The sequence below is a fragment of the Antedon mediterranea genome, chromosome 6, assembly GCF_964355755.1.
Source record: "Antedon mediterranea chromosome 6, ecAntMedi1.1, whole genome shotgun sequence".
NCBI lineage: Eukaryota > Metazoa > Echinodermata > Crinoidea > Comatulida > Antedonidae > Antedon > Antedon mediterranea.
This window is the reverse complement of record NC_092675.1, coordinates 29,704,206-29,726,993: the sequence shown is the minus strand read 5'-3', so window position 1 is coordinate 29,726,993 and position 22,788 is coordinate 29,704,206. Positions and strand designations below refer to the sequence as shown.

General features: G+C 33.6%; 2 protein-coding genes and 3 non-coding genes across 5 annotated transcripts; all 5 read right to left on the bottom strand.

Moving 5' to 3' along the window:
• Positions 1–49: 49 nt before the first annotated feature.
• Positions 50–15,100, bottom strand: LOC140052252 (origin recognition complex subunit 1-like). Its single transcript, XM_072097719.1, has 14 exons — positions 13,744–15,100; positions 12,920–13,041; positions 11,941–12,128; positions 11,104–11,389; positions 9,925–10,573; positions 9,508–9,609; positions 9,077–9,248; positions 8,488–8,595; positions 7,483–7,632; positions 6,771–6,890; positions 6,111–6,280; positions 5,824–5,911; positions 1,031–1,067; positions 50–771 (listed from the first exon to the last, which is right to left on the bottom strand). The coding sequence occupies exons 1-14, from the start codon at positions 13,818–13,820 to the stop codon at positions 617–619; spliced, it is 2,424 nt and encodes an 807-aa protein (XP_071953820.1). The 5' UTR covers positions 13,821–15,100; the 3' UTR covers positions 50–616.
• Positions 15,101–15,222: 122 nt separating this feature from the next.
• LOC140052256 (thioredoxin domain-containing protein 12-like) lies at positions 15,223–22,720 on the bottom strand. The gene is made up of 6 exons (XM_072097723.1): positions 22,552–22,720; positions 21,835–21,895; positions 21,073–21,125; positions 19,668–19,741; positions 19,324–19,477; positions 15,223–15,991 (listed from the first exon to the last, which is right to left on the bottom strand). The coding sequence occupies exons 1-6, from the start codon at positions 22,637–22,639 to the stop codon at positions 15,936–15,938; spliced, it is 486 nt and encodes a 161-aa protein (XP_071953824.1). The 5' UTR covers positions 22,640–22,720; the 3' UTR covers positions 15,223–15,935.
• Trnac-gca (transfer RNA cysteine (anticodon GCA)) lies at positions 16,253–16,324 on the bottom strand. Its single transcript has one exon. It is a non-coding gene; the product is annotated as a tRNA-Cys (tRNA).
• Trnac-gca (transfer RNA cysteine (anticodon GCA)) lies at positions 16,535–16,606 on the bottom strand. The gene has a single exon. It is a non-coding gene; the product is annotated as a tRNA-Cys (tRNA).
• Positions 17,802–17,873, bottom strand: Trnac-gca (transfer RNA cysteine (anticodon GCA)). The gene has a single exon. It is a non-coding gene; the product is annotated as a tRNA-Cys (tRNA).
• Positions 22,721–22,788: the final 68 nt, after the last annotated feature.

The following is a 22,788-nucleotide window of genomic DNA, read 5'->3' as shown; positions in this document are numbered from 1 at the left end:
TTAAACTCTTTTAAACTTTACATCCAACAACATAAACAAATAAACAATGTCATAAAATACTTTATTGAATCATGTTTGACAATAAAATAAATTAAAATTTAAATCATATAATATCACTTGTAAAACGCTGTAAAATTTGAAAGTGTTAATAATAAACAAGTAATTGTAATTATTTGTGTACTGACAATAAAACACTAGCACAGATCAATATGAATCAATATCAAATAGATCAATAATCAATAAGTGATTCCAAAAACAATACAGTACATTCACAAAGAAAACAATGCTGATCTAGGTCAGTATTCAAATTCATAAATCAATATAATCCGTTGGTTTTAAAATGAGAAACATATAAAAATATACTTTAAAAGTACTGCAAGATTAACTTGATTAAAAAAATTGTACATTCCTGAATTTACAATAATAATAATAATACATAATACAATTGTATCAAATTACATTATAGACTATTAAATAACTGAACTCTTTATGTCAAATGTTAACAAAACTCCAGTAAACACAAGTACAGGTCAATACACTTTTGTTTGATTGATTTTGTTGTAGTCAACAACATCGGCATAAACTCTCTGTATTAAAATTGGCAACGTGCCATTCGTTATGTGCGCAGAGCATACAGCACATCGTCTTGGCTAATGTTTAAGCGAATGCGTTGATGTATATCCTGACGACCATTCTCTACCAAAAGGAGACGGCAGCTAGCCAAGCGGAAACAGAGTGTTGCTAGTTCAGAAGCAGATGGTGGCGTCTTTCCTGTTTTAAAAGAAATTCGGATAATTTAGAAAAAAATTATCAATTTATTTCATAATTCCAATTTATTGTTCCTAAAGTATTAGAAACAATATAAGAAACTTGTATAGTCTATTTTGGCCAAAATTCAACACAATAGCATTGTTTTAAAATAACACAATACAAAGTGAAACTGAGGTTAAAGGTTAAGTCAACAAATCAACACTTGTATTTTAGTTGCAATCATTTTAAGTAGTATTATAATATATCTAAAATTAACTACCTTCAAGTCTACACAATGCTATATGTTGGTCGTACACCTGAAATGAAAAAAAAACATATAAACATGTTGGACTACAAGCAGATGACCTCCCAACCCTCCCGATAATGACAGGAATCTATATATAAACATGTTGGACTACAAGCAGATGACCTTCCAACCCTCCCGATAATGACAGGAATCTCCCGCTACAATATAATTTATCCCGATATTTTAGATAAACATAACAAAATATCCCGATAATGACGATAGTCTCCCGATATTTTGTGTCATTTCCCGCTAAAATACAATATTCTCAACACTTAAAGCTCCATTCCCTACGTTTTTTAGATCTAATTTAAGATCACAAACTATATTTAATGTAAAAATAATACTATATGATCCTATTGCGATAACTTTTTTTTGTCTTTAAACGGTTAAAAATGTGAAAAAAAAGCGGCCCGCTATAAATCCCAAAATGCATTGCGCGCGGATTGATATTTTTGTTTTTCACCTGTAATTCGCCCACTTTTCGATCGATCGTGAGGCCAAAACAAATAGAAGTAGACCAGTCGTATTTGAGGTGTAGGTGTCACTTTTTGCAGAATTTACTTCATGTACTTTTTCTGGGGTAATTTTGGCTGTAGAATACGAATATGAATGTTGATCGCGACGGGGAGGGGGCGTTTTTGAGATATGAAGGGTCAAAGGTCAAATTAGGTCAAATAAGTCATTTTATGAAGAGGAAATCGTTTAGATATGTTAAATGCAACAGAAATGTGTTGTCTAGTTGATATAGTCCAAATAAACATCATATCCAAAATTTATCGAAATCGGACACCGGAAAGTGGGTTAATTGGCATAAATTCAAAATGGCCGCCATTTACCATTTGAAGTTCCCATATCTCCTCAACGGTTGGTTTTAGACCACCTAAGTGCATTACGAGTAAATATAAATGTGACATTAAACTTTCAAACTAGCATATTTAAATTACCATATGACGTAACTATGACGTCATAAGGTAGTTGTGACGTCATATATTAAGTTATAACTGCTTAAATGACATTATCCTATGCTAAAAAAAATGTAGAAACCGCAGGAAAACAATTTTCTAACATTTTCCTGTTGAAATGAACATGATACGGTCAGACATCAAAAAGGTTAATTAGCATAAATTCAGAATAGCCGCTATATAAATGTGGTATTAAACTTTCCAATTAATATTTAAATTACCATATAACGTACCTATGACGTCATAAGTTAGTAAAGTATGATGTCAAAAGAATGCGCAATTGGCATATTCTAAGAAAAAATATGTTTTAAATCTCATGAAAATAGTAAAACATCCAGGTTAAGATCATCAACTGTGTATCCGCATGGGCTCTATCCCCTCGTCGGGGAGCCTATCCCATATCTGGGAACACAGGTACTTTTTGTCGAGTCGGGGAATACTGTAAAAATCGTTGGCGTTCACTTCGTAGCCTCAGCGCCTAGAAAACCGCGACGTTCCATTGACCGCGAGTACGTCGGAGGGCTATTATGCATTCATTATTGCCAGCTATCCAACTATTAAACAATAGGTACGCACTTGTCTGGCGGTATCCCTTTGTACGAATCGTTCAACGTTGTGTCCAAACGCGTGATATCATATTCCATCCAGGGACCAAAATGTGTCGTAGTATTACTTTCCAGGCGAAGTTTACTGACGGTTACGTTATGTACTGTGTATCGACGTATGCTACAGCAAAAACGAATTATGTTAATCTGATACGTTTGTAATGAGTTTAATGTCGTTTAATTCCACCCTTACCTAAAAGCCATCCTAAATCTGGAGGGGCGAAGCAAATTTGGTTAAATGACACCTCTAGATGGCCGGAAATGGTATACTCTCGCACATAACATTCATGATAAATAGCACCTCTAATTAGTCGGAAAAGACACTCTCATGCAGCATGCTACCAATGAGCAAAACGATCGTATTCGTACCTTTTTTGATCATTCACTTGCGTTCAAGGTCAATGTGAACGTACGTACGTCTAGGGGAATCCCCCAAAAAAGCACTTTGTGTGAGAAGGCAAATTCAATGCTTATTATAGCTCTACCTATATTTATTTACAGCAATTTGAAGAAATTAAATATTAATCAATCTTCTAATAGTAACCCACACTCTAATAATAGTAACCCTCTTTTTAATAGATAGTGTAACCCAGTCAATAGTCAATCTATAATAATAACAACCCACTACTCTAATAGTAATAAGGAGATAATGCATGTTGATCTCGGGTGTGGGGAAGGATTGAGTGTTTTTGAGTTTATAAGTTAGTTAGTTAGTTAGTTCTGTTCAAACAAATGTGTTTATCCGTACTGTTTATTATTTTGCTATGAGCTGCTGACCGGAATAGTTGGGGTGGGTTACTATTTTCAAGTAATAGTAACCCACTACTCTAATAGTAATCCCCTTCTAGTAGTAACCCACCCTAAAAAACAATCAAAGAATAATATAATAACCCAGTGTTACAATTAGAAGATTTACGGTATACTTTATGCATGCTGACTGCCGTGATCTAAACAATATAGGTACGTACGCTATTGTCTGGCGGTGTCCTTTGTACGAACCGTTCGTGCCCCAGCTCACTTTATGAGTACGATACACGCATCAATATCATGTTACATCCAGGGATTTCAGGTGAAAATCGGCAATCCATTTGCAACTCGTAAATTTACAGACACGTATCGCTCGACATACGCTCATACAGTGAAGAAGGTATCGAGTTATTCCATTCACGAACGAATTTTTCAAATTAACCTTTTGTACTGTGTGGGGCACGTATTTGGAGGATTTTCAGAGATGAGGGTGAGGTATTGGGCATGTCGGGAATGGGGGTTCGCCCGAACCATAAAAACCCCTCTGGCTACGCGCCTGTACATATACATAGAAAATGCAATAGTTCATCATCAAAATACAGTATTATTATTATGGAATCAAACCACCATACACGCAAATTCCACATTTATCAGTTGGTCTTTGACATTTTAAACCATAATTATTATATGATGCTGGCTGTTTATTTTGTAGAATACATTTGGTATGATATAGCCATGTTTATTGGAATTATGTTGGTTCAGGGACAGAGAAACATTGTTTTATGTGATCTTCTACAGCTAGTTCTTTAGGGCAACCTTATTTTCTTTTATTGTTTAAAACATGATCTCAGTCAGAGAGGAAATATTATGTTCATGCTAGATGCAGCTTTCGTAATAAATAATACATTCAATATCGTTGTAGTATTTTCACAATGTTTCCACCTGAACAATGATGTCACCTGTGAGAAATCGTTGGTTGATAGGGTTGCTGGATGTATTGTTATAATCAGCTGAATATACGGGTAGTAGTACACAGCATTTATTAGATTTATGTATACAAAAATAAATGTTTTAGCTGTAAGACTACACACACGACACCATAATACATCTACACCTACGCTATTATTATGCCAGCTAGTTACTACACCAGTACTAGGCCTAGTAGTAGTAGCCTACTCTAGAAGCCTGTCAGTAATAATAATATAAGTTCTAGGCCCTTACACCACCTAAAAATCGGGGGAAAAAATTTAAAAACAGTAGTACACATGTTTATGTAAAGCTAGCGCTGCATGCAAGATAAGCTAGAGAAAGATGTTTCATGCATACGGTCACAATACGCTAGGCTAGTAAAAGCCTACCCACTATTCACTTGAGCGAACTTTATATGCGGTCATCGCGGTTTAAACGTCCTTTGTTTACATACGTCGTACGCTGGAAGCATTCATATTCGGGCCTAGACAATATCATTTTTGATCACTGAAAACGCGAAAATGAAAAGTTCTAACTAACTTTATACTACACAGTGTATTACTAAAACAATTGCAGCATATAAAACCGATCAGATTTATAAATTATTTTCACATTTACGTGAATAAAATTAACAGCAACGAAGTCTTTTTTAATCCAATTTACTCATAATTATGTAGAAAGTGCGCCCTCTATTGTCTAAATTTGTTTTATTTTGATTAATTTCGGCTCTCAAAAATCAAGATTTTAAACGTTTATATCTTTAAAAAGCCCCCACGTTAGTCCGATCAACAACCAGATTCGTAATCTACGTCAAAAAATGCACTAGAAAAAGTTGGTTTGGAAAATTCTGCAGAAAAGTGACACCTGCCTCCAGATCCGACTGGTCTAAAGACTCCTAACTTTTCAGCGAAAATACCGGGTTTTCCCCAATTTGTATCAACGGAGTCTGGCAAAAATAGAAAGACAATTAATGCAGCAACTATACAACGTCAGGCTAGGTATATAGGTAGCGTACGATGTTCGTACGTTACCGATGTTTACCAGCTAGGCCTACAAAACTAAGCCTAGCTAGGCTAGTCCTAAGACCGTCCACGAGAGGTCGATCGCCGCGAGCTACTTAGGTAGTGCATTGTTTCTCACTTTTTATCATAATTTACCATAAAACGTACATTTAAGACAAGGAATGACATGGTTTAATGTTTTTAAAGTGATATATATGTATTATTTTCCAAAAAACGTCCAAAATTGCAGGGAAGGGGTCTTTAATTTATTTATAATTACACCTTTACATCTATAGCATACACAAAAAGTACATAAACATTTGACGAAAATGGTAAATAGAATTTTACAATCCCAAAAGTGGAAATCCAAAACCTTTTTTCAGATAAAAACCTTTTCAAACCTTTTTAACAATACATACAGTACCCCAGGGAGAACGACAATAAATATAGCTATAATATTGTATTTTGTTAAACAAACTCACTCTATGGAAAACCGATTCTTCAAGTCCGCTAGCTCGGAACTCGTTCACAACAGCTCTTAGTAAAATCTTTTCCTGTTCAGATGCTTGTCTGTAAAAAACATGAAATGCTCATTACATAAATTATCATAAATTAATTAATATCTTGTACGCATTTAAAAGGACTGTAACAACTTTGCGCTGATTACTAGCTGCATTATGGGAGTATGTTTACATACATGTTTGATCCAAAAAATAACAAAAAAACGGGGTAATAATAAAGAACGAATATTTTTATTAGTAGTAGTTACCTGATAGCCACCATCTTTGGAGAAGAAAACATTTCACCGAGGGCGGTCTCTATGTGAGTCATGCCGACCAACGGGGCTTTTTTGCCCGATTCCTGTGAGAACTCTGCTATTTCGGTTGCTCGTCTGCATATGTCTAACGCCCTTCTTGCATCACCAGACAAAGCAGCAACCTATTACAGATAAATGCAGTATAAATTATAATACTAGGATACTTATCTGTTTGGTGATAGTCTTCAAAATGATAAATACTATTTAAGCTTCCCACTAGAGACGCAACCGACTCAACAACGTAACACTGTGATGGATTGTTCCCACAGTCTTTGCGTATACGTGCTCGCGTTGCGTCCTAGTGGAAAGCAAGCTTAACTCATCATTATGAGAGATGCCATGGAATAGTTCATTGCAGAATAAATTAAATATATATTAGTAATAGTTTGTAAATATTGTATAATCTGTATTTTTTATACCGATTGTTTTAATTATGCATATAGTAAGTTATTTGACCATGGTTACTCCATGATTTGACAAACCACAAGCGTTTGATTATTCAAACTGTCGCTTGTCATTGGTCAACTCGCTTGCTTCGCATCTATAATAAATTATTATATAACAATCCATGAAATAATGGGGTTATAAATTGAAGAGCTCTTGGTTAAGTACCTTTCTGGCTGCTAATTGAATTGCATCTTCATCGAAAGCTTTTAAATTCTTCATTCTTGACATCACTATACTATGAAGTTGTTTAAATGTGTAGGGTTGAAAGGTCATACGTGTCAAACCCTACGATAAGTAAAAGTAAAAATGAAACAGGTTGAATATTGAAATGAGGAAATTAGGTTATAAGTCCTGGTTTGTGGTACACCATGTGATTCCAAAAAGAATTAAAGTATGGTTGAGAAAGTTTCAATTTCAAACGTCTGGCGCTACAACCGTCAGCTGGTGATGCTACAACCGTCAGCTGGCGGTGCTACAACCGTCAGCTGGTGATGCTAGACCGTCAGCTGGTGATGCTAGACCGTCAGCTGGTGATGCTAGACCGTCAGCTGGTGATGCTAGACCGTCAGCTGGTGACGCTACAACCGTCATAGCGTCATAATCAAAATTCCATTGTGAAAACCTGCCTTCACTAATATTTATTTGCCATGATGCAAACCTTTAACCAATACAGGAAATTATTCAATATCAAAACAGGATAAAAGGCAATGACAATGAAGGATAAAAGGGTTTTCTTTCGTTTATTGTGTGAATAGATTTTGACACTGGAAGATTACATCTCGGGAAACAGGAATAGATAACTGGTTAGTATGTAAGCCAACATAATTACATAAAGTATAATGAACAAGATACGTTAATGCATAATTAAAATAATTACCAGACGACTAGCAACGCGGTTCATCATAATACGTTCAGGAAGATCCATTGTGTTAGCAATTGCTATGACAACCAACTTTGCATGACGACGGGTCGGCCAATCAAATATGTTGTATAGCACATTCTGACGCCTTGTCCATAACAGGTCTAACTGTAATCAAGATAATTGGAAATCAAATAGTTCTTGGAATAATAATGTTAGTGTATTCTGATTATGGTGATGCACTCATGTAGTATAAAAAATGTACAATGTACTCCAGTGTAGTAATGAAAGTTGAAATTAGTTAATTACGTAGATATACTGTCTGTCTGTCTGTATGTCTGTTGCTCACACTGTGTAGCTAGTAATAAAAGAAAACTAATTGTAACTAAATATTCTTGTTTGTGTCTAATTGGTGCTTTCAACTGTTATCTTATGACAGGCATCATTGAATGTCCTTTGTAGTAGTGAGTAGTGAAAACATTAACACAAACTGACGGCGTTTAATTACTCAAGAGCCATATGGCATTGCCACCAGTATTAAGTAAGTATTGAAAGATAGGTTTCTTCAGTAGATCAAACTTTCTTATTAGGTCATGTGTCTAATTATTTAAGTGCTTAAAATTACAATCGGCTTATTATACAGTCTCTCTGCAGCAACTTGCTAGAAGAAAACTAATGAATTAAAAATATTCTGATTTGGTCACATGATTAATTTAATTGGAAAGCCGAGTTTGGTGATGCCAATTACAATAATTTGCTTCCTAGAGTAAAGATTAATATCAAGATTATTATCATAATGCATTATAATAATGATATTTTTTTACATAATTTTGTATTCAAACATACAACAAATATTGAAGCTCCATTCTGATAGTAGACATCTTGTTTTTCAAATATTTTTTTTTTCTACATATAAATGTGAATAGCAAAGTATTTAAAAAACAAGCAAAGCTACCCACACTGTTTAAATCAGTGAATGTTCTGGTATGTGTGTCTGTAACCAAATGCTATATCTCCACTTACCTCATCCACAATCAGTACGACAGGTTCTCGTTTCTTTGAGGCATTACTGAACCGTTTCTCAAGTAATGACGAGGCGTGTTCTGGCGTTGCTTTTTGACCAGTCAAAGCCTAGAAAAAGAAGGCATTTTATATTAAAATAGGTTTTAGAAAGAGCTCGTATTGATTTCGACACTTGGTTAAAATATAAAATACAATAATAGATTATCGATTAAAATTTTTTGAAGACTGAATATAATGTAATAATTGCAACCTTAATATCTGGAAGGAGACGTACCCCACCACCAAAAAGCCTGTAGCCAACAGCATGTATTCAAAACAGCCAACGCTGGCACTTTAAGCTTTCTACACATCAAACTAGTTTGACAAAAAAAGTGTGATGTGCACAAATATGGTAGTGATATGCTTAAATATGGTTAGTAATATGACATAATCATGTCCATATATAGGCACATCACATTTTTTTTGTCACATAAAGTGTTACTGCTTTGTTAATTCCCGGCATTTGTGACTAGTAGGTGTGCGCCTTCCATTGAAACCACAAAATACAGATACTAGTTCATCGCTTTTTGACATGAAGTTGCTAACTTACCTTTAATATTTGTACAGGGGCTTGGTGGGGATCCGTCATACGCATTCCGTTGATTTCAATACAATGAAATGCAGGTACCTGGCCCTGCTCTACCTCCTGATTAAGACAGCGAATTACCTCATGCACCGTTGCCGTCTTACCCGTCCCTGGAACTCCTGATATGTACATGCATCTACAATAAAGAAACAAACAATTACTAATTTGCAGTACCAGTACATGAATATAGAAAATAGCCAGATATAGAGTGGAGCGCTGTGTCAAAGGTTACCGGGACCATGGGGTGAAAGCTCTAGAATCTCATGGGTTTTAAGGACATTAACCCCTTTTTTAACATTACTTTTATTTATTTAAATTTTTTAGCAGCTCTCTATGTACAAATGAAATGTAGCATGTACTATACATCTTTCTGTATATAGTCAATATTTGTTTACCCTCCAGTTCCATCTAAGAGTTTTCCTTCTACAAATGAGTAGACGTCCATAAACTCAGCCTCTCTACATGGTAACGTGTCTGGTACGGCTGACACATGTAACCTGAAATAACACAATTCTGAGTTAATATCATTAATTTTATATAAATATTTGTGGTATTTACTTGTTTAATAAATAAAAAGTATGCAAATCCATGGAATCATTAAAAATGTATTGATCTCTTAAAAGATAAATTCATTTGCTTAAACAAATGTATAAACATGTAAATTATTATTAAAAAGCAGAACTATTATTGTATTGTAAAAATACACAAAAGAAAGGATCGATAGACACATACAATATGACTGCTATAAATGTTATATGTTAAATGATGATACTATGTAAATGATCTGGCAGATTGCCAACATTTCAAAATACCTTGCTCTAGCTTGTTCTAAGACAGTCTTTGCAACTTGCACTGGTCTTTCTCTTGACACCATGCCTGGGGTTGCTACTTTCTTTTTCTTTGCATTCCGCGGAGTGACTGTTGATTTCCTTCTGCTCTTTTTCGCAACAAACACATCATCATCATCACTGCTTTCTTCACTGCTCCCTTCAGAGGTATATTTTTTTCTTCTTGTTAATTTACTTTTGTTTTTAACTTTGCTACTATCTTCTTCTTGGAGAAACAGTTCAACTTTTGATGATGTTACCCTCTCTCTGCGTGAACGTTTTGCTAATGCAGCTTTTTTACTAGTTGTCACTGCGCGTTTGGACTGTGCAACATTTGGAGTTTTCACAGGTTTTTTAACAGTAAGGCATTTATTTTCGTATTCAACGTCTATTTTCCTTCGCTTTGATGTTTTCAGTTGATGGTAAGACTTCTTACGTTTACCAGTCGCCTCATCATGGTTTATAGTGATCAGTTCAGACACTCCACAAACCTCGTCATTTTTAGATACGAGTACAGCTCTGTTTCCTTGCATTGTATATTTTTTAAGTTCTAAATCACTGTCACTATCATCACTATCAAAATCTAAATCCTCTAGTAGACACTCAATGGCCTCTTTCTCTGCTATTTTCTTACCTAAGTTTATAAAGAAATCAACAAAAGTTTATAAAGAGATGGTTTTGGTAAGCACACAATGCAACTATCTAAAATCAGTACACATTGGTCAATCACCAAACAGATAGTAAAGCAAAATCATTTTAAAACAAAATTCAAACAATTGTAGTAGTTACTACTTGGAAAAATACAATTTTGCTAAGTATAGTTTTTGCTTTGTTTCTTTGATTTTTTCACAATAGCGTTTTTAAGTTGTCATCCTGAATTTTGGTCATTTATAGGTATATACTTATATATTGGTGACGTCAGAAATATATCAAAATCTTGAGATATATTTTTATCAAAAAATTGCCCTCTCTAATTTGCTCAGTTTTTGAGAGCTTAATTTATTTGTCACAAACAGATTTTGCAAATTACTCTTTGTTAGTGGGGTGTAGTTATTTTAACTCTGACTGGATTTGAACCCAAGGATCTAGTTAATCAAACTCCACTGCTTAAACCATTAATGATGTATACTCATATTAAAGCTACATATAAATATAAAACATTACCAGGTGACTTGAACGCTTCTAACAGCCTCATGTTTGCTTTCTTCTTTGTTTCTTCTTTTACAGGACTCAATGGTTTCTTTTTTTCTGTTAACCTTCCGTTCATTCTCACAGATTTTGGAGTTTTTAATGTATTTGCTTTCCGAGCAGGTGTAGAGAAATCAAAGTTTTTAGGTGGTTCCAACAAGGGTGTGAACTTTAACCCGTTATATTGATATTTCACATAGAATTCCTTCAGGCAGTTTTGAGGAGCTGATGGGAATGCTTTATCCACTTGCAACTCAATCACCTGAAATGATAAAGGTTGGTAAAATTGTAAGGGTTAAAACTTTTATTTTGTCAGCTGTGTCAGTGAATCACAAAGCACAACATTCGGTAATGTAAAATTGTAAACTTAGGACTATGGTACCTAAACCTGAGCTGCCACGATTGTTCACCTTGAGATTTTGGTGATGAAAGTTTACTGAAATTTTTTAGAAGTGCTGATGAGAACTATCTAGTTGTTAATGCACATCTGGACTTCGCAACATTTAGAGTTTTCACAGGCCTACAGCTGTGTCAAAGCACTACACTATCAAACTAGTGTGATATGCCCAAATATGGTAGTGATATTCCCAAATATGGTAGTGATATGACATCATCATGTCCATATATGGGCACATTACATTTTGTTGTCACATAAAGTTTGATAGTGTAGAAAGAGCTTTCAATGTATTGGGATAATGATAATGATAATGATAATGACATCATACAGTTGTGCTATGCTTGGCAACCACATAACATTATTTCATCTAGACCCAGAGCAGCACTTTATCTTAAGATTTGTTGGTTATTACTTACTTTACATTTTTCAATGATTGTTTCTGCGTCAATCGTATCAGTACTGCCGGTAGACGTCTCAGGCCGATAGTCAAAGATCTCGTTCTTATGAGGCTTTGTATTGTAACGCTTTTTAGCGCCAGCTGATAACTCTGACCATCTCATGTACCACTGGACAGTGGCTTGAAATGGATCACCACACTCAGTTCCTATTTAACAAAATGAGTAGCAACATTTCAATTGAACATACATTCCAGTTTATTTATTGACACAATTTGGAAATGAATACAGGTATATAAGGTATTATCCAAAGTAAAATGTTGTGTGAGAAAGACACATTAAAAGCCAAAAAGATATATTTTATGTCTTTGAAACAAGAAAGGAATCATTAAAAAAATGTATTGTTCCCCCAAAAAATGAAAATTAAAGATTAATAAAATCAGATTTTGAATAGGCCATTTTGAATAGGCCATTTTGAATAGGCCATTTTGAATAGGCCATTTTGAATAGGTCATTTTGAATAGGCCATTTTGAATAGGCCATTTTGAATAGGCCATTTTAAATAGGCCATTTTGAATAGGCCATTTTGCAGTTTTAATCAAGTTATTCAGTTCTGTAGAAAAAAATCCACAAAAAGAATTATTTTACTTATAAAAAGACAAAAGAACCTGAAAGACAATTTAGGTATTTTTTGCTTTAAATTACATTTTTTCAGAAAAAATAATTTTTTTTTCCAACCCAATGAATAACTTCTATGTGAGATTAAAATGGCATATTAATTAATTAATTATTTTTTAGGGGGAAAATATATCTTTAAAGTATACTACATTTTAAACTTTCTTTCAAGAAAACAATTAAATCATAAATGCAATAAAATTGTTCCTGTATGCTCAAGTACTTTTCCTTTTGCCCTAACTTTTACTTATTTGTACTTGTAGCATGGAGTAAAGAATTATTCTTTACTCCACGTTTGTAGCCTAATAATTGTAATAATAAATACCTTTGTCAAATAAATTGAGTATTGTTGCAACATAATTGTCAGCTGATTCCTCCGTATCAATAAGGACTGTGTCACCTACAGTAAATGTCTTTGCCGCTTTACCATTACCAAGTTGAAATGCTCTGAAAATCACAATATGCCTTTTAATTTTAGAGGCTAAAACTACGAGATTTAACATTTATAACATTTAGCATGTTAAAGTTATTAATAAATAATTATTATTACTTGCATTATTAAGTTTTGGTTTTTTCAAATAATTCTGAAAAATACTTTGTGCAGTTTGAAATTTCCTCAGCAATTTTAATTGAGTATTTGATTCAAATTGCGCAAAGAAATCCTTGAGCATTTTCAAATTTTGCAAAACGAAATTGCGCATAACAAAACCATATGCCCTACTACTGTCGTAGCTTTAGTTAGCCTAGTATTAAATTTTTAACTAGACTAGGCCTTAAAGCATCCAGCCGGTTAAAAACTTTTGAACAATTTATAATAATATATTATTATATATATTATATTATTAAATCAATATTCATTGGGATTAGTATAGGGTTTAAATTAAATTAAGTAGTGAGTTCCATTATATAATACCAGCAATTCACGACTATTAGTATACTTCGCCTTCTACCCTAGGCATAACTGTCGAACTCTACCTCTGATGAGGCCTAACTAGAGAGGCTAGTTAGGCCTCAGCTAGGCCTAGTTATAGTAGTAAGGCTGGGCTACTAGGCCTAGTTAGGCTCGTTCACGGAAGAGAAGAGGTGTCGTATCGTAGTAATTGTTGGTAAGATATATTCATTTTTCATGTTATTATTGGTAATACTCACTTGTAGTGTAAACATCTCTTTTGTTTGACACCGTCTCCAAGCCACTTAAACTGCCTATTAACTTCAAAATACTTCATTATACAAAGTTTACTTTAGGCCTACCTACCGAAACAAATTTAAAGGGACATTGAAGTTGTGTTACAGAATTTCGCGGGGTTTTTATAGTTAAACTATAGATGGCGCTATTTATGTAAAAGTTTGACGTTTTTGTGTGGTGTAAAGTAGGTTACTACTGCCAGTATAGTTTTCATTTGTTACATTTCATCACCTCCCTTTCACTGAATGATCAAAAAATAAAATATTTTACTTTATTCATTTATTGCGGAAAGCAAATTTAATCAAATATTCTGCTGCTAATAATATTTAAAGAAGAAAAAATGTAGCCACCATCAAAGGGTTACACCCATTGTGGTTACACAGCCACTATCTTATACAATACATACAACCTATTATGTACACACATATAGGACAACAGGAGTCATACGTATGATATAATAAGTCGTACACACGAGATAATAACACGTATGTACAAAATAATTCAGATGCAGACAGGATAATAAGGTCGCAAATAAAGCGATTACCATACTGAAACTTTAATTAATTTTTTATTGCTCTACTGAATGAAATAAATACAAATAAAATATATATCACCATGATATCACAAGGCTTCATAATCTAAGTTTTGTTCAAATTTATAAACAATTCCATGATTTTATTTTTACATACTCCAGATTTGTACAACTATATAAATATAGATAGGCCTAACGTTATAAAATAAACTTTACAAATATGTCTCAGAACGATAACGGACCAAATCAAATATTTTAAGTACCGAAATATGTGGGGAAATACGCTATTAAATTAGGCCTGCAATGTTGTTAGATTATTTGACAACTAAAAAAACAATATTTAAAAGTTGCTTGTCACAGATAAAGGACCACCATGAAATTATTGCTGTTTATTTATCCCATCACCATAAAAAAAAAATAATTTAAAGTATGTCGGTACTAAATGATATACTAATTAATTATTAAGTATTGTTGCAATAGAAAAAAATAAACAACTATATCATAAAAAACTGTGTGCTTGTCTCAGAAAAGGGACTTGTAATATATATTATTGCTCTTTACAAAAACCATCACCAATATGAACTTAAACATTAACTAAAGTATTATTGCTCAGCATGATGCTATAGATTATTTCACTATTAAAATATAGATATTTTGATGTGAATTTTAAACATTTTTTTACATACAAAAGTTATTAATAGATAAATTCCAAATTGTACTTTATATATTGAGAATACTTCCGTATATAATACAATTTACGTGAGGCAAACATCTGACCAACTTGGACAACATCTGACCAACTTGGTTCTGTGATGCAAAGCTACTTTTCATCCAGACACATTACATTTTATTAATATTTTCCGTCACATCAGAATATTAATAAAACTAAATAGAGAAGCGTTTTTAATACTACGTTGCAAAATAATCAGCCCTTCACCAATAAAATCAAACAAATTATAATATAGATACTGGACTCTGATATAAGCCTAACACACAATGAACATGATTTGGGGTTTTAATTGTTTTTTTGGGATGAAGTTTGTATAAGGAAACCAACATTTAATGGTTTGAGGTAATACATGGAGCAGTTTGCAAATGGATATAAATTTGAAAGATGTTATACTCCAGGTTGGACTTGCGACCGATGTACAGACAAGCACGCTCGAGTGGTACCGGTAAGCGGAAAACATCATAGAATATGTAAATTTCCTAAACGGAAACCGTTTGCTCTGTGTTGTGTGTAATATCATAAGGAATAACATAAATATATATTTGTTATTACCGTTACCGTTCGTCTGTGTAAATTGGCCTTTATACTCTTAATGTGCTTATACTGTGAATAATCATTGTGGAATATGGGCTTATATTTGAGTCAGTACTTACAGTTCTGAAAAATAAATAATTTAAAACTTTACTGTTACATACAAATCTTCAGATAAATAATCAAATAATTGAACATTTAAATAGCTTCAGTACAAATAAATCTAATGATAAAAATAGGGCTTGATGGGGAAAACAAGATAACTTTAGATCAATAATAAAAATAACACAATTATCAATATAAATTATAAACTTCAAATCAAACACAAAAAAAAAAAAGAAATAATAGTGATATCTGATATTTTAAAGTTCATCATTGGACTTGATTTTCTTCAGGGCATTCCTCATTGCCAGCACAACTAAAAAAAACAAACAAAATTAGTAATGTTTATCAGTGCTTAAAAATAATAAGTGCATTGTGACAAAAATACAAAAATATCCATGATTAAATTCAATGAAGTTAAAAACACTTGCGGCAAGTAAAAACGAAAATTATAACAATTTAAATTGTTACCATAAGAATATTTTGAAACCCTAGAAATACATCCAAACAGTCATATAAAAATACACTGAAATACAATACTGATATTCTATAAATAATAAAGTCTTTAAAAAATTGGAGGGGACACCCGGATTTGAACCAGGGACCTCTCGATCTGCAGTCGAATGCTCTACCACTGAGCTATATCCCCTTTGATACTAATAAACGGTTAAATAAGGCCATATCACTTATTTTAGTTTTAAATAACAATAGCAACCATATGTGGTTAGCAACACAAACAATGGACATGTATCCATTTGCAAAGTTCTGCTTTATAGAAAATCTGTTAATATTAAAATTTTAAAAAAACCTGTCAAAATATTTATTTCTCAGCAAAAGAAAGAATAAAAAAAAAAATTGGAGGGGACACCCGGATTTGAACCAGGGACCTCTCGATCTGCAGTCGAATGCTCTACCACTGAGCTATATCCCCTTTGATACTCTGATACTTGTCATATCACTTGTTTTAGTTTACAATAAACCCTTACATGGTCAGCACAAACAGAGCTAATCTAAAAGGTCAGATGTTGGACATTAATTTCATTTGCGAATACTTGCAGAGGGAAACATTCAGAGAGGCGACCACGATTTGAACCAGGCCGGGCACCTCTCTTTCGCTCCCTCTGCAGACGAATGCTCTACCACCATAGAGATATTATATCACTATAATATCTGTATGTTTACCACTGAGCTATATCCCCATCTGTTACTTGATTATATTGGTTAAATGAGTCCAATATATATTCAAAATATATTTATATAAGAATTTGTTTGTTTAAGTATTTATAATTAAATAGGAAAACAAACAACAAACAAACAAACAACACTAAATCAATTAATTTCTATATTAACATGTTCTCGAAAAAAAATAATATTGTATCGAATAAGTTGTTTGTATTTTTTGATTGATGACAAACAATCAAAATAAACACGTCACTCGTGATGGTAGTAGCCGAAATGTAGCAAAAATAGTTAGTCTATTTTTTATGGTTCACCAAAAATTTAAAAAATTCAAATATTTTAACATACTTTAGAAAATCATTGCTTAATAACATTGTTTGCCAAATACTGGCTATTCATTTCGAACAATGTAATTGCAAGCAAATACTTGTCACATAATAATATGCTATTTGTATTCTAGGTCTGGATGCCTGGCAGGCATAACATTAAACATTCAAAGTAACATTATTTATTAATAAATTATACAATCACTATATAAATGCTCGTAGAGTCATATCATTGCATAATATAATAAATATAATAAATTGCATAAAAACCAAAAACGAAATTTGAAAAAAAAATTCCATAATTATAATAAACCATTTTCATATAATTATAATATTCATAATACTAGAAAAAGAAACATTTTGGTCGAAGAATGCTTTATTTTTGCCATTTTACCAATTTTAGCCTTTTTTTCATAAACTATTTTATCATTATTTAACTTAATGTTTGGAATTGTCTTAGTTTAGTGCTGTATGTACAATAACAATACAAGTATGGGATACACAATTTTAATATCATATTTTTAAAGAAAGTAGAGCATCTATATTATTTAGATATAAATAGTAGAAAACAGGGAAAATTGCCAACAGTCACAATTTTTTAAGTTTAAAAAAAAAATCAGTAGGGGACACCCGGACTTGAACCAGGGACCTCTCGATCTGCAGTCGAATGCTCTACCACTGAGCTATATCCCCAACTGATTTAAACAACTGCATTTAAGCTTTTATAGTGAACATTTGGCTATGGTCCATTAAGCATTGATATAACAGATGATACATTAGACTGAGTTCATTCAACACCCTTAGTTCATTATACTGAGCATTCATTGGATTGACATAAAATATTCCCAACTAAAATATTGGAATATAACACAAAAAAATGGCTGTTCAGTGAACACATCTACCTAATCTAAGTCAGGCTGCTCTAAATATTTATTATGACTAAATATTTTATTAATAATTTCTTCTGGTTATGCAATTATAATGTTATGATGCATTATTTGCTATGCAGTATTTGAAGCCGAATATTCTGAATAGATTTTTAACCAGATGTCATTTAATGGCAAATTAAAACACAATTTGCACTAAAGTTAAAATCAATGCTTTACAAACAAACTGTTCAAAGTGATGAGGTGGCACTCAGTCAAAGGCTTTAATACCTTTGACAGCTTTCAGCCAATCAGGAACAAGTTTATTGATGTGTCGGTAACACCTGGGTAGCTTAAATTCATCAATGGGAAACATGCACTCATTGATTGTTGAAAGCTTACTCAAGCGTAACATCCTGGTTGTAACTGAACACTGTTTTGTGTAAGTATTATATGGATGAAATTGAAATCCACAAGTCACTAAATACAAAATCCTCTCATTAAAGTTGTTAAGATGAGGTTGCCTAGTGTTCAAATATGTTTTTTAAAAACTCTAAAGAATGAATAGACTTACACCAAATTAAAAAATATTTCTATATATACAATAAGCAAATTTAATTTTTTTTAATCTTCTTTTAAAAATTACTTCATTTTAACTTTACTAAAGTAGAGTAGAACCTTTCTACACAACATGCCTCTTAAGGGGACACGCCTCTTAAGGGGACATGCCTCTAAGGGGACACGCCTCTTAGGGGGACACGCCTCTAAAGGAGACATGCCTCTATAGGGACATGCCTCTTTAAGGGGACACTTTCCCATGAAACAAAGGAAGTAAATATTTTAACATTGAGGTGAGGTCACATTATTATTTTTATTTTAGTCCCGAGGTGAAGTGCCTGAGGGACACTTGAGGCGACACTTTTTGAGTGTCCCTTTTAATAGAGGTTCTACTGTACTATTACTGAATATTATGACTAAAAATGATATTGAAGTAATAATAATAATAAACTATTAAATTTCTTTTTTCACTCTATGCTATTTGAAAAACCCAATAAAATCGGCATGTCTCACTTTATTCAAAATGTGTATTATATATCATATTAGTAAAGCTCTGTCTACACTATTAAACTTTATGGGACAAAAAAATGTGATGTGCCCATATATGGACATGATGATGTCATATCACTACCATATTTGGACAAATCATACCTTTTTGTCAAACTAGTTTGATAGTGTAGACGGAGCTTAATAAAATGGATCATACTAAATTATCTTACCGTGATCTGCACTTGGATAATAATATTTATATCGTTCGTTGCCAACAGTGTTAACAATATCGTCTCTAACGTTACCATTTGGTTCTAAAAATAGAATTCTTGGAATGTATCCTCCGTCAGGGGTGTATTTGGAATCTTTTGGTTCCTCATCATCCTAAAACAAAGCAATATAAAGCACTTTAATGAAGATGGAATGACATTGAAAGGTGGTACCAGTAGCGGGCTTTTACCTTTAATTGAGGTTAAAGGGTCAACTTTGACAATCAAAGTCCCTATGGAGTGGATAAATCTAAAGAGCAAACTTTAAAAAAAAACTAAAAAACACAAAACAACTTGTAACTTACCTCAACATTAACCATAACAAAATTTTCACTGAGTTGTTGAATATCTGATGAAGCTGCAAATTTTGGTTTTAATGCTGAAAATGCAACATTTAGGTAATTTGATATATTTCACGCTTAAATTCAATTATTTTCCAGATGTAGATGATACAAAATATACATTGGCCCCGTTTCTGCTGCCAAAAATATACCGTATATATACGGTATATTTTATATACGGTATATTTTTTGGCAGCAGAAATGGGTCTCATAAAAAATATACCGTATATATTTGCGGTATATATACTGCATAAATATCCCCATCGTTTGTGGATATTATACGGTATATTCCAAAATATACCGTATATTTCGTTCCCCGTTTCTGCTGCACTCAAAATATACCGTAAATGTGACCCGACTCATGACACGAGGTCAAAAACTAACAGAGCGCGACGCGTTTGTTTTGGTTTTTCTGCTGCATTGAAAGTTGAAACACACGTGTAAAAGCAAGCAACAGATCAAAATGTCACTGTGGACCGAACAAATCACTATTTTTGCAATTCAATTGTGGGGGAAGCGAAGGTTGGGGGGAGACTGCATGGCAACAGAAGAGATACCGAGATTTTAATTACAATAAATCGAATGTTCTTACACGACAACAACGTGATGTAAAATCATGGTAAAATACTGTATAATAGAAAATGGAAATTAAAACGGCAATATAGGATAATATAGCATAATATAAACTCAATTTGAATAATTAACAGAGTTTATTTATAAATAGTGACATTTCTAGATTGTGCTTGTATGTGCGGTGTAAATTCGTTGCCACTTCTGCTCATTAGATTTAAAATAGAAAGCAATGCTACGACGTTTTGAGAAACCATCATTGTTTTGTTTTTGTCAGCATGTACCGATATAGGTAAAAACCTCACTACACGAGGTCAATCCATACTTCCGTCTCACGAAATGCATTTTGGGTAATGAAAGCCAACTTTTTACAACCCACCCACGAAGTATGTGCAGCGGAAACGGTGCACGAATTTCATATACGGTATATATACGGTATATTTATACGGTATATTTATACGGTATATTTTGGGTTGGCAGCAGAAACGGGCCCATTGTGAAAACAAATAAAAGACGTAGACAACAGTCTGGCGGATTGTAGAAAAGTGATGACATCACTATAAAGTGTACTCTGCTTCTAGTGTAGAAGAGTTTTAAAAAAAAAGTTGGGGGGGGGGGAGGCGGGGTAATAAGCTAGGCATGAAATAGACAAAACAAGCTGACATAAAATAAACACAGGGAAAACATCTACAATTTGAATAGCTTGTAATAATTATAACTTGTGTATATCCTTCAACCTACTAGATATTTTGTTCATTTTATTTTTTATAATTAGTCAATGAAAACGCAAGAGTCTTACCTTTACATGCTCCACACCAAGTCTTATGAATAAGTAACATCATTGGTGTATCACTATTAAAGAAAATAAACATTTAATTTTTCAAAGAGCTCTTACAAATTTAGATGGTTGGTGGACCTATATATCCCAGACTTTATAGCTTTATGATGATAAGCTAACAAATTCTGATACAAACATTGTTTAAAGGCTTATAAGCTCTTTCTACAACAACAAAAAGTGTGATGTACTCAAATATGGTAGTGATGTGACATCATCATGTCCATATATGGGCACATCACATTTTTTTGTCACAGTAAAGTTTGATAGTGTAGACAAGGCTTTAGAATGTATCATTGCAATGCAAAACACCCACTACACCTCACCACTCCTCACCCACTACACCTCACCACTCCTCACCCACTACACCTCACCACTCCTCACCCACTACACCTCACCACTCCTCACCCACTACACCTCACCACTCCTCACCCACTACACCTCACCACTCCTCACCCACTACACCTCACCACTCCTCACCCACTACACCTCACCACTCCTCACCCACTACACCTCACCACTCCTCACCCACTACACCTCACCACTCCTCACCCACTACACCTCACCACTCCTCACCCACTACACCTCACCACTCCTCACCCACTACACCTCACCCACTACACCTCACCACTCCTCACCCACTACACCTCACCACTCCTTTCCCCCTTCATTTTGCTTACAAATACAGTATCATTTAAGAATCATGAGTTCAAAACTGTATTGTACCTTTCTTTTGCCAATTGCAATCCCTCATCCATTGTTTTCCAATCTATGTTATCACCAAAACCTGAAAATATAGTTTTAGTTGATAATTCTTGGAAAACATTGTATGCACCAAGACAAAGCTAAATACACAAATTATATTAATGTAAAATTCAGAAAGGAAAACTTAAAAGTACTTTTCAGGACTAAATATACATATGGTGTACCGCAAACTATATCAATCAACATTTGATTTCGCCATGCAAATATTTAAAATAAACAATTTGAGTAATCACATTGTTGTTTAATAATTATACTCTCATAGACCTTAGACTTAAAATGGTATATTGTGGACATACAACATGCCTGGAAATATTCTATACACAATTGAAGGCAATGAGCCAAAAACAATGAAAAAGGGTGTTCTTCTTGAACATGTTTGTTATCTCCTGAAAAGTGGATTGTATCAATTTAATCAATTATCATCATACGGATTACGAGATGAAAATAATTATCTGGCTAGCTAGGTGGGCCTACACCGACCGAGATAGCTAGTTTAGGTCTAGTTTAGGACGGCAGGTACTGTAGTGGTAGGCCTAGAGTCCGCGGGCTAGCCTATCAGTTAGTTGGCCTGCTGTCATGGTTGGTGCTGCACATCATTTCATGATGGATGAGAAAGGGGGTAGGAGGGGCTGACGGCGCTGCAGCCTGCGCTTTTGAATGCATCACCTGTGATCTTACCTCTGCCTAAATTAGATGATCCATTTATCTCGTGAACAAATATAGCTAGTACAGCTAATATTGCAATTGGTATATATGAATAATTCATCCTAAATCTGTATTAATTTACGATTCACACACGAAAACAAAATGAACATGTGAAAAATTAACGTGGAATAAAAAAACTGTTACGCCCTCTTCGATATACAATCGGCGGCGGCGCGCGACGACGACGAACAAGAGAGGTCGCACGTCACA